This window comes from Poecilia latipinna, unplaced genomic scaffold, assembly GCF_001443285.1.
Source record: "Poecilia latipinna isolate Pla-1442-1.1 unplaced genomic scaffold, P_latipinna-1.0 Scaffold1518, whole genome shotgun sequence".
Classification (NCBI taxonomy): domain Eukaryota; kingdom Metazoa; phylum Chordata; class Actinopteri; order Cyprinodontiformes; family Poeciliidae; genus Poecilia; species Poecilia latipinna.
This window is the reverse complement of record NW_015114134.1, coordinates 81,940-94,900: the sequence shown is the minus strand read 5'-3', so window position 1 is coordinate 94,900 and position 12,961 is coordinate 81,940. Positions and strand designations below refer to the sequence as shown.

The following is a 12,961-nucleotide window of genomic DNA, read 5'->3' as shown; positions in this document are numbered from 1 at the left end:
TGCCTTCTATGGGGGGAGAGGGTTTTAAAGGACCCTCTTTCTTTTCCCTTTTTTTTTTTTTTTTTTTTTTTCCTTTTCCAGATTAGCAGCCACATTCACATGCTAACAAACTCAATTAAATGTTGCTGCATTTTCCACTTTGGCTCTATAATTTAGCTTAATCTATTAGGGCCTCCTTTGATTTTTGTTTTCTAATATAAATGTTTCCATCAAAGTGAGGAGGGGACGTCGAGGACAGCGCAAAAGGGAAAAAGTCGGCGAAACTGTGTGATCTTGAGTGATGGATATTTAACATCGCCTCACTTCAGTTTGATTTGCATGAGAATGTCCTTTGTGAACAAAGCATTGAAAATAGCATGCCATATTTGATTAGATCACAAGATCTGAGGATCAAACTCGGGTGGTGTATTAATTACTGCAAGAACAAAGGCAGGGGCTCAAGTTATTGTGTGCTGTGAATGTACAATCACTTATTCTGCTTTCTGGTAATCTTCAGAAAGAATGGATACTTGTGCATAATAATAGGTGCATTTTGATGTGCACTTTTTAACTTGCAAACCAGAGTGGTGCTTATAGGACAACAGTGCGTGTACAACGTCAGGGTAGTGGTTGATAAAATAAATAGTTTCCATAATTATCCACAACCCGGAGTGTATAAATTGAGATAACTTCTCTTAAAATTGTCAGGAAAGGCTGAACTTTCTCAACACCTATTAACTCGGTGCCTTTTTGTTAGTCCACTTTCTGGAGGCAGGAGAAAAACAAATCTCGCCTTGTTTCTGAAAATGTACAAGCTACTTTTAAAACTGCTGCACAGCTAACGTGTCCTGTGATAAGACCCACTTATTGATTTAACAAACTAATTATGAAAATTGAAATCCGTGCACATACGGGTGGCAGGTTGTCAAGTGGGGGGAGGGTGGCTCTCACCACGGTAGCTTAGGGGTGTGAGAGATTCTGAGTTTGGACGTAAAGTAATGCAAGGAAGATATGCTAAATATTAAGCCAATTTAAAGAGCTTAAAGCTAAATTTGGTTAAACAATGTCAAGGCTGCAATGTTCCTATAATGGGGTGCCAGTGGTCTGCAAGTTTGGAACAGTCTGCTGCCTGTACCTGCATCACCATAAAGGGTTTTTGACATTATATTGTCAGATTTTGGGGGGGATTTAGAAGATAATTTTTCAAACATTTAATAGCTGATTCGTTTTACTCTTAACTTTTATTCATTTACTCTTTACCATGGCTATAAACTGTCCAACTTAAGATATTACATCAACATATATCAAAATACATAAAAAAAAAATATTTTGATTTGAAAAAATCAAAAGTTGAGTTAAATAAGACTAAACGATCAGGTATAATGAGTGTTCATGGAAATGGTGAGAAATTGTCAGATTTCAGAACGTATAATCAATTATGTTCATGTCAAAAAAAAAATGGTGGCAGTTTCTCCACTTGCTGCGTTATGCAAGACACTATCTATGAAAACAGACTGCCATAAGTAGATATTGCAAAAAGTGTTTGATAAAGCAGTGTTCTAAAAAAAAAAAATAAATAAGATTAACATTTGAAGCTGTATCTACATGTTTTGTATTTTTAGTGAAATGCTTCCTGCTGAGCCCCGATTTAGACCTATGTATTTAATGTAGACTTTACTCTAAATATATATGTCGCTAATATCAACTGTATGCCCCACTTTTCAGATTAAATGTGAAATAACTTTAGAAAAACCATGCATCTCTGTCCTTCCTGTTCATGATTATGCATTACTTATGTCCGAGTTCACTGTTTACAACCTTACAACAGCTTTAAAGTTTGCAAACCTCCTTCCCTGTTGAGAACTTTAGGTGTTTGTGTTTGGGTGCGGGCATTTTCTATGACCAGTTTGACATCTGACTCAGACTGATCCGTCCATCGCATCGTTCTCAGTTTCACTGATACCCTGTTCTGCCTCGGGAACTGAAAAAAAAAAATAAATAAATAAATAAAAACTTGTGACTTTGTCACATCAAATCTCCTCTGCTTTTGTCTCCCTTTGCAGTCCAAGAAAAGCAGCAGCTGGAGAAGGAGACGGGCCTGAAGATAGTGGAGGCCGGAGTGAGTGATGTAAGTGCAACTCATTGAAACGGCTGCTAAAAAAAAAAAGTGGTTGCCATGTTTGCGGTTTCAACTTCCTCCCACCTGCAGTGGTCTATTTCACACGCACATTTGTTTAAGGGAGCCACCGTGACTGCGGTCCCCCCGCCCCAATTGATTTCCTTTAAGTTTCTTGGAGCTGTTATCCCCGGAGTAAATATAAACAACAAGACAGAAGCCTGATGCAGTTTGTAAAACCTAAAGAGAGTGTTGATCTCTTGCAACAATGACCGGATTATCTCGAGTACTGTCACTTGTCATGATCCCCGATGCTTCGCTGACATATTCATTGGAAAAAAATTAAGAGGAGAAGGAGGAGGAGGAGGAGGACTCTCTGGATGATCCAGATGAAAGGAGAGCAAATGTTATTCAGCCATGATAAATATTCATATGTATCAAAGGTAAAGATCTAATCAAGCCCCCATTGATGCGTCATAGCCCTCCATGCTTGCCTGGTAAATGAGTTTCTTTATGTAAATGAGCCAGACAGCCTTAGACCTCTGAGCTACCCTGATCCTGAAGCACGCTGGGAGCTAAGTGGATGTGGCCCGTGCACTGCAGGACAGTTGCCAATGGCAACAACCGTCACACATTGCAAAGACAAGATCATTTCCCCCATGTTAGTCCTCTCTCTGTGCTGCTTTTCTTCGCCCATCTGCCTTCCTCTTATATCTTTTTTTTTTTTTGGTCCCGCAATTTCTCTCATCTCATACCACATTGTGTCTCTGTCATGTTCCTCATAATTATCTCAGATTTTGCCTCTTTTTAAAAATATATATGTATTTTTTAATGTATGACTTTTTGTTCTGGTCTTTGTCTGTCCCCTTTTCTTTTATTTCGTCACAGAATGATTCCTGTGCTATTAGCCAGTACTAGCTTGGTTCCGTGTTTGTCATATTGGGCCTATTTGTAGATAATTAGCTGCAATAATAGCCTCTCTGCAGGAGACAGTCTGAGGGAGGGATGAATAGAAAGAGAGGGAGGGGAAGAAAGGAAGAGTTTGTCTTCCACATCATGAGAAAATCTGCTCCCTGCTGGATTTTGTGAGATACGTATTTAAAGAAGCGCTGCGTTTATTGCTCTTCAAAAAGTGAGTTAGCAAAGTAGGAATCCTGAAAGGCCACTTAGAGGATGTTTTATGAGCTCTAATGTGCATGTGTTGACCTCACCAGTTTGCATCCAAGAAGTGGAGAGTTAAGGCTAAGTTGGGAGAAAATGGTAGCTTTTGACAGGAGAGCATGTGGAGTGCGCTCTCCAAATACATTAGTTTAAAAGGTGTTAAACCAAAAGCCCGCTTTCAATAAATTTCCTCTAAATTGACTGCAGTTATGAGTGAATTCATGCCATGGTTTGTAGAGAGGTGCTTTTTTATTCTGCTTATTAATGGCACGGATGGAAATACGCTGGGTAAAATTGCTCTATGAATCCATTACAGGTACCGAGCAGGAAATTAAGCCGTACTGTGAATTCTTTCTTCTGAGTTTGTATGAAACCACCACCACGGTAGTTTGTGTCATTAAGCCTTATCACTGTCAGCTCCCACACCTCCTTGGTTTTTATTTAAGAGGTGACAAATGACAGAACAGCTTAGGAAGATGTCCAGATAGAGCAAACGTCAATACTGGGAGATGCTCACGAGGATAAGCAAATGTCAAAGTGGGGAGGAGGGGACATCCGTCAATAAGCTAAGCAATATCCACTCCATTATAGATTACATGGAAGTTGGATCACAATACGATAGAAAGGCATTACTTTTCCTGCAGGGTACATGTGCAAGTAGGACATACGGTGTCTTTAGAAAGAAATCAGGCACACTTTCTCATATTTTTTTCACAGGTTCAGTCACAAGTATAGCTGAAAGAAACTGTGAACATCAATTTTCATTTGTGGAAAGAGATTCTCACACATATTCAGTTGGATTTAAGTCTGAAGTGCCAAATACAGCATCCCCTCTGTCCTACTATACACAAGTTGGCTGAAGCTACAAAAGCAACAATAACCTTAGAAAAATTACACCACTGTTAAGTTTTACAAATAACAAGATCATTTGAACACAATTTTATTTTAAATTTTTTGGTTTTAGAAAAAAGGTACTTGATGCAATTTTTCAAAGTTAAATTTATGGGAAATGAAGCGGCAAAAGGATGCGTAACTATTTCCAAACCGTTTGCAATGGTAAATGATTTGCACTTGTATTCAGTCATTCATCCATTCCCACGCTGATGGCTGGATTACTTTTGCAAGATAATTGTGGCAACACCGGTTCCTAAAGATCTTCTGACAACTGCAAGAAATACACAAAGAAAGACATGAGGAATAAAGTCGTGATCAATGTGGCTCTGCACTAACAGGCTGATCTGTATAGATTCAAACCACCCTGAAACCATATGTAGAGGACATGTTTTCAGACCCTCACGGCTCTCAGTTTGGGATATAAAGTCCGGCATGTTGTAGCACACGCCAACACCTCAAACATAATTGTTCCTAAACAGCTCTGCTGCTGCCCTTCCTGCCTCTTTCAGCAGCTGGAGACAGCAGCAGTGATGCTGATAGCCACTGATGGCGCACGGCTAGAACTAGCCTGCGTTAGTCTGTTTGGTTTAGTACTGTCAACCAAAATACTAGATGTTTTTAAAACAATAGTCCTCAGTTTTCATATGATATTCAATAATCACTAGTCTTGTTTTTAAATAAGGAGGGAATGACCTTTAAATCTTACTTAACGTTTGCGTGGTTGATATTTAATCAACGAAATCCTCGAGATTCAAAATTTGAGTCGTAATGACCACAAACTTACTCTGCGATTAAGAATCAAGTTAATGATTTACCCTAATGTGTGAGGGCTTTCCTCTAGATTAAAAATGCAATATTAAGAAAATGGTAATTATTTAATTGCTCTGCCAGTTTGATGTAGAAACTGGAAACTAATTGTGTTTTCTTTTACAACAATATACATTTTTTTCTAATTCTCGCATTCAGACATGCAGACAGCCTGCATGAGATGGTCCCCATGTGGTTGAGATGGTAGTTAAATTGAGATTCATAGACGTTTCGACAGCAGTCTTGTGTTCGGAATAACTCCGGCAAACTGCTTATGTGAAGAGGCATTTATTAAGCTCAGAATTCCCACAGCTGAATGCTGACTGATTATTCCACCGCTAAATTTAAATCATGTATGGCAGATGAAAAGCTTCAGTGCTGTGCATGCAGGACGTTAATGCATTTTCTCTCCAAAATAACATCAATATCGGTATTTTTTTGTGGTTGTAATATAACAATTTATATGTTTGTAGTATGCTTTTTCCCCAGTTTCTACCATGCCCTTTACAGACAGTCGGGTGATTTTCTCCTTTCCCAAACTCATATGTAAATATATCCATCTGTATTTTTTAGGAAACTGCAACTTCCACAAAAAGTGGTATGTAAAACTATTGGAAAGCAATCTCTATATTCTGAACAACACCAGGTTAGAAGTCACCTCATACTGTAGACTAAAAAGTACCTTCTACATTCTAAAAAGTAATCTTTAAGATCCATGAAAGCAACATTGATGTTATGATGAAAGTACCCTCAGGTTTTGGACACGAAACGTTATTTTCTTGGAAAGTAAGTGGTAACATATCGATAAAAAAAAAAAAAGTCCTCATGAGTCCTCATGTAAATTACAGCAAAGTGATCTCTGAAAAAGAACTCCTAAAATGTGTAAACTAAAGAAAGAACCAAGTTAGAAGTTACACCATAAAGCAGACAGGATCCCAAAACCTACCTCTGAGTTTAATCAATTTAGTAAATATGCCCTCTACATTCCAGAAAGTAAACTATAAACTCTTGGAAGTGACTGGAAAGTTTTGTGAAATGTATCAGGTCTTCGAAAGCAGTCTCTGAATTTCAGAAAGTAACCAGTTTTACTCTGGGCAAGTAAAATTCATTTTGAGGAATATATGGGGTGGATATATTTAAAATATGTAAGAGATTTTCATTTTTGATTCCAAATATTTTATCCCCCCATTAACATGAATTGGTTTTGTGATATTGGCATAATAACTGAAGTTCTCAGTAGCCTATACAAACATTATATTCCCTGAGCTTTTATTTTAAGATAAAGTTTTGTAAGAAAAAAAAAAATGAGCCTATACATATATATTTTTTAAATCACCATTAATTCACTCTTCTGGATATCTTCTGGTGGAAATATGATCATGCAGATTAGCATTTTGTTTTGATGGAAGATTTGTTTACCATGAATATTTATTTATGTGTTGTTTTATTAACAGGGAACAACACATGTTGCTTTCTTTTTATCTTACAAAGCTTGCATATTGTTAAAAAAAAAAATCACTTCAGCAAGTAACAGGCACTGCAATTTCCCCAAGCAAATGGAACAAATCATCTCAGCAGCAGCTTCAAAGCAAAACTACACGAACAGTTTCCTAACAGAGAGACGGGGCATGGCGACTCGAGTAAATAACCGTGACGAGCTTTACATGGATACATGTTGTACTGCTTTTTTTCTTTCTTTTTTTTTTCAAAATCAAAGAATCACAAGAAAGGATAAATATATTTTATGTAAATTTGAGATCTTTTGTTCTCATTCATTCAAGTTTGCATTTCCGCATAGGTAATAAAAGAGGTTTATTAACATTGCGAGATGTATGCTGTTCTTCCCGTGTCGTATCATGTGGAGTTTAAGTATTTGTATCAGCCACTCATTCTCACATTGGCCCCAATTGCCTTTTCCACAAAGACAATTTTCTTTTAGACACTGTAATAAGCCCAAACAATATAAGAATGGCTGTCTATAAAAATTTGAACAGTGCAGGAAGGCCAATCTGGCCCTTTTAAAAGTGGCTAAAATGCCATTACTGTGGCAGATCTGGATGTGAAATGTCATATCGGAGCAGCCCCACTGTGCCTTCAGCCCCGAGTAACGCTGCCTCTTTGGAGACTCCAGCTGTCTCCCACTGATGAAAGCCCGTCCAGCAACTCTGTTTCTCAGCAACCTTTTACCATCACCTGACCTTTGGACTGCAGAAATGCCTTTGATTCCATGCCATGCAGCTTGGTATTTGCCTCTATATAGCATGATGTGTGCTCTCTCGCGGGAAAAGGCTGGACTTGTCTGTTTTTAATGAGTACCAGAATGTAAAGTGTTTACTCTCCCATCTTCTCCTTGCCTTTATTTTATTCTGCTGTCTTTTTTTTAAAGAACCTATAGTTTCTTAGTGTAGCCAACATTGATATTCTCACTGAACTTGTTAAAAGGCAGTTCTGCGCAGTTTTGCAAAGAAAATTTGTTGGATGTTTGTATTTCCTCCTGAAAGAAGAGTTCAAGGTGAAGTTGCCCTTGAAGGAGGTTTATAACTGTAGATTAAACTAAATAAAAAAATGCAGTCATGAACGATTTTACACTGTTATGAATACTTTCTACAAATGCCCCATATTTTGTTTATTGTCCAAGTCCTTACCTCTTACTTTTATTTTTTTCAAGTTACTATTTCAGATAACATTATGTTATCTGAAATAACATATATTATATATAATATAACATTATATATAATATAATGTTATATTTCAGATAACATTATGTTATCTGAAATAACATAATGTTTTGTCCTCTAGAAATTTTATACAAACAGCTATTCCCAAACTCTTAATATACAGAAGAAAGAGCGCATAAACTAGCTAGCTAGCTGTATGTATACCAGAGAGCTAGCTAGCTGGTATACAGCTAGCTGTATACCTAGCTAGCTGTATACCTAGCTAGCTGTATACCTAGCTAGCTAGCTAGCTGTATACCAGCTAGCTAGCTAGCTAGCTGTATACCAATACAGCCCAATACAGCCCCCCAAAATATCACCCCTGTCTAGAGCAGGTGCCCCATAGACAGGGGTGATAGTCCTGGACGCAGCCATCCTGTGTTTGATTCACCTCATTGAGACCCTTGCTGCATGTCTACCTCCTTTTCTCTCACTAGTGCCAAAACAATCATAAAAATGTACATTGAGATTATTAAAAACGCTGTCTGGCTAAATCTATAGAGGTTTAGAATGTTAGCAAAACTTCAAGCAAGTTTTCTGGAACCTACAGGTTATTGGACTCCATAATTTTACAGTTACTTCCTTGAACTTGTTATCAGATAGTTCATTGTTTGTTCACTTCCATGTGAACGAGTACTTTCAGACGAAAGTACTCGTTCGGTTCCAGAAAGTACTTGAGGAAACAGTCTTTTGATCATTTGTAATAAACAAGGTTCAGAAAGTAACTTCTAAGTAACACTTTGAAAAGTAAAAATCTTTTCTCCCTAAGTGTGCTAATTTCTTCTTAAGAGAAGAGTTTCAACTAAACATCTATTGTTTTGTCTATCCTATATTTATTTGCATTGCAGTTGACATTTCAAGGTTAATTTTCCCTTTGACACACAAAGGGTGGGTCTTTCTGAACTTTGCCAAGACATAACAGGTTAGTGGATTGATCAGTGGATATGTTTGTCAGAAGCGCTGGGGCTTTCGAGTAGAACAGCATCGTTGGGCGGCCATGCATTGGAGACAGCCGGTTATACTTAAACATATATTTGTTGCTCTTGAATATTCTCCATTGGATGATTTTTTTTTACTTTTTTTACTGTTGTCTTTAGTTGCCTTCCGGAGTCCACATCTTGGCCATCGGACTCAGTGTCCATTGATATGTTGTTTTTAGCCCTCACCATTGTTGATCCATCCAACAGAAAGTCATAATCAAATGCTTCATTCTTTGCCAAGGAAGGGTTTTTATTTGTTTTAGCAGAAGAGTCCTACTTGGTTGATTTCCATTAATTCATTTTTATATGGTGTCTGACGTGAAATGTAGGTACCAAAATAGCTTAGATCCATCAGGATAGGCCAGATGGTCATCCTTTGCATGTTTTCTTGGACTCTCGCACAACCATTCTTGCCAGCTAGGCACCATATTCCCTTCTGAAACCAGAGAGTATTTGCTCTATACAGATATATTTTTTTATGTGAGCTACTACAGTGCACAGATATTGCTACTTGTCTTACTTTTACAGTCTTCTTTACAATTTTCTGGCCCCCAAAATAAATAAATGCACCTGTCAACAAGTTGTAAGGCATGTTTTTAAAAATATCTATTTTAGAATTATGCAAATGTAAAAAAAACAAAAAAAAAACAATCACTTGCACACTAATGCTTAAGGTACATTAGTTTAAAATAATAGTTGTTTCACTTGGTAAGAATGGATAGATCCTTTATTTTCCCCTATTGGATACATTTTGGTGTTAACTATAATTTTAAATGGAGACTTTGGATCAAATATTTAAAACATCATTAAATCACAATTTATTTTTATTTCTTAAATATTGAGATCTCCTTTTTTTTTTAGCAATGGCAGTATTTTTTTTCCCAACACAATACTCAAGGAAGCCCTATATACTTATCATGGACATTTTGCATTGGATAGCAAAGCCCTAAACAATATCAGACTCCAATGGCACTCTTAGTTTTCTCAAAGAAATTTACATTTTAAAGCTGTTGTGATGTGCATGTTTGAAAAATTACACAAATACATGGTGGACATTACCGTTAAACAATTTCAGACATGATTAAACAAGTAAATGTTTGTTGACTGTCATCTGGCAGTAGCAACAGTGGGGTTGAGGGTTCCCGGTGCCTGGGAGAGGCTGGGGGTACGGTGCCGGGGGCCGGGGGGCTCGCAATGTGCACAGCTGGATAGCATGACAGAGGTTCTAAATGTCAGCGTTGAAGGGGGACGCTGCTGCCATTTGGCCCGGTGTGCTGCATGCCAAGGGACTGGCAGCGGGATGCTGGGGCAAGGTGCTCCTGCTTGCAGCCATGGAGCTCTCACCTTCTGCCATTTATCATGCAGCTACTTGCCTAGCGCATCTGGCACCTCGGCACTGGCAGCCCGAGGAAAAGCCCTTGCTGGAGGCCAACCGCTGGCCCGTGGTAATCTTTCTAACATCACAACAAAATATTAGGGTGCAGCAGTATTTAGTTTACTATTTTTTTTTTATCTCTTTCTTTGACTATTGGAAAACGAAGTAAAACTGAAGTGAAAGATCAGTTCTTATATCGAAAGAGCAGGAAATTTATCAAAAGTTTGAATACAATCCAAATTGTTGTCTTCATATAGCTATCATTTTTTTTAAACCAAACTCGATCTGAATTCATGGTAGCTCTGAAGCTGCGCATTAATTATTGCTCAGTGAGCGCACAATTCGGAAACCACTTTGCTCCCAGTAAATTAAACGTAATCAACTGTCATATCATCTTTTATTGACTTTAATTGACTATAATTGCGAATCCTGCTGTAACTGCTAGTTACTTTCTGCATGGCAAGGTCAGCTAAATTGCCTGATGAGCTGTTATGGTCTTTAATATAATGACCTTGACTGGGAAGCTGGTGTATGAAGTCCTTGTGTCTGCGTGGATAAAGCATGAAATGATGGTCTGCTGTGCTGCTCCACTTAGTCGTTTTACAAGTTATACTTATAGGCTTTGATTGCTGAGAGATGGTATGTTGTAAAGGCTTACTCATATTTAAGCATGACCTGGATAATAAAACAATACTCCTGTGAAGGTGTTTAAACTCACTTGCAACAGTGAATGCCTTCAGATTTTTCCACATTTTGTCACCATTCAACCACAAACTTCAATGTATCTTACAAGAGGTTTTTATGTGACAGACCAATGCACAGTAGTGCATAGTTATCAAGTGGAAGATTGAGAATTCAAGGTTTTCAATTGTTTTGGCACATAAGAATGTGGCATGCATTTATTTTCAGTTTGAGTCAATCCTTTGAGAAACCACTTTTTTTGCACCAATTACACCTGCAAATCCTTTGAAGTGCATCTCAAGGAATTGAAATGTTTGCCTATTTTCCTTTACAAAGTTGTTCAAGCCTTGCCAGATTAGATGTGGAGTATCTGTGAACAGCAAGTTGCAAGATTTGCCACCGATTCCTGACTGCATTTAGTCTGAACTTTGACTGGGCCGTCCTACCATGTGAACCAGCTCTGTATAGCAGGAAGTTGAACCGCTGCCTCAGTCTCACTTATTTTAACAGGATTCCCCTACATTTAACTCCATCCATGTTTCTATTAACTGTCCCTAGAGCAGCATGATGTCATGACGTGTCATTGTGGGAACAGTGTTTTCAGAATAATGTGCAGTGTTAGTTTTCCACCACACATAGCATTTTGCATTTAGGGAAAAAAAAGTTACATTTGGTCAAATCTAACCAGAGCGTCTTCTTCCACGTTTGGTTTTAGGAAAATTCATCTTGCTTTCTTTCATATTTTCTCGTGTCTTTTATGTGGTACATGCATAACTAATAGTTGTCGTGACAACATATTTCTCCTGATCTCTGAAGTTCCCCCAGATTTACCATGGGACTCTTGGCTGCTTCTCTGTTTTGATGAAAAGCTATGCCTAGTTGCACTGGATTTTATTCAGGGGTAACAGAGCAAGCATTTAGAATTAAAAATAAAAATAAATCTATCATTTGATTTCTACTTCACAGAGACGTACTAGTGTTCAAATAAACTCAAACCCTTATAGAAAATATAGAAATTTATGGTTCTAAAGTGACAAAATATGAAGCGGTTTTGTAGTGATAATAACTTTAGTTTTAGTGTTCAAAAAATTGTATCACTTTTTTAATTCATTAAACTATGTGCATATATTACACCAATATAGGTGATTTACGGACGTTTGTTTCAACACCAATAAAGGGGCTAAAACTTTGTACAGTTGCTTTAATGCATGTCGGCTTTCATCTTACTTTATGACGCAATCACAGCAGATTCAACTTGTGAAGGAAAAAAAAAAGCACTGATCAAGATCAGATGTAACACCTTTCTGTGTCCTGCTGCGAGGAGAGCTTTTCTTCCCATTTCTCAGTCATGTTCATGTGTGGATGCCTGCCAGTAGGCCTATTTGCATTCACATGCGTTCCCATCATGTCAGGTGTTTGTTGCAAATGCACAGATGTAGCGAACACCCGGCGTGGTTACAGGTGGTGCATCGGTGTAAAAAAAGAGAGCTTTTGATCAGCGGCTGCAACACAAACAGTCTGAGCACCAGCAGGCATAATACAGGGCTGAAAAGAATTATAATCAAGCACTTGTGAGACGCATTAAACTTGTTTTTTCTTATATAATTTGTGTGCTGGAGCAAAGAAGAGTAAAACAAAGAAACTGAGATCCTTCTACTTTGAGGCTGATCTACAGGAATTTCACTGTTATCTTTTAACGTTAATAGGTGTATGCCAGTAAATTAGAATCTTCAAAAGGCTTATTTATTGTTATCATTTCAATCAAAGAATGAAACTCACACTGTGATATTTTTCAACTTCCTCATGGTTGTGTAGTCCATTGCACCAACATTTCTGCATTTGCGTGATTTGGGATTTTCAATCATTTTCAGAAACACAAGACTCTGTGTGAAAGAAATCTTAATAATATGGGTTGATTTATTTTTTTTTTTTACTTCCACTCAACTTTCCATTATTGTGCTTTGATACAGAAGTCAGCTTCTTTTGGGGAGGGTGTCAGTGCAGTCTGCTGGGAAACTGCCAAGTCAGGATTCCTTCGCATGATTATGTAAAACATTTATATTTAAAACATATTTGTCCAATGTAATATTCAAATTTCCTCAATAATTTTCAGAAACTTTGAATTTTGGATTGTAATTAGCTGTAGGCCGTAACCATCAAAGCTAATAGAAAACGTTGACTGTATCAGTTTGTGTGTAATGAATGTATGCTACATACATTCATTATGTAGCATACATGTATGCTACATACA

At 37.6% G+C, this 12,961-nt stretch overlaps 1 protein-coding gene across 1 annotated transcript in view; it reads left to right on the top strand.

The window, feature by feature from the left end:
- LOC106963291 (receptor-type tyrosine-protein phosphatase N2-like) overlaps window positions 1–12,961 on the top strand; it is a 141,837-nt gene that overhangs the window by 66,893 nt on the left and 61,983 nt on the right. Inside the window, exon 9 of the mRNA XM_015058125.1 lies at window positions 2,043–2,107. Within this exon, the coding sequence (XP_014913611.1) occupies window positions 2,043–2,107 (65 nt within the window). The remainder of the gene's footprint in view (window positions 1–2,042; window positions 2,108–12,961) is intronic.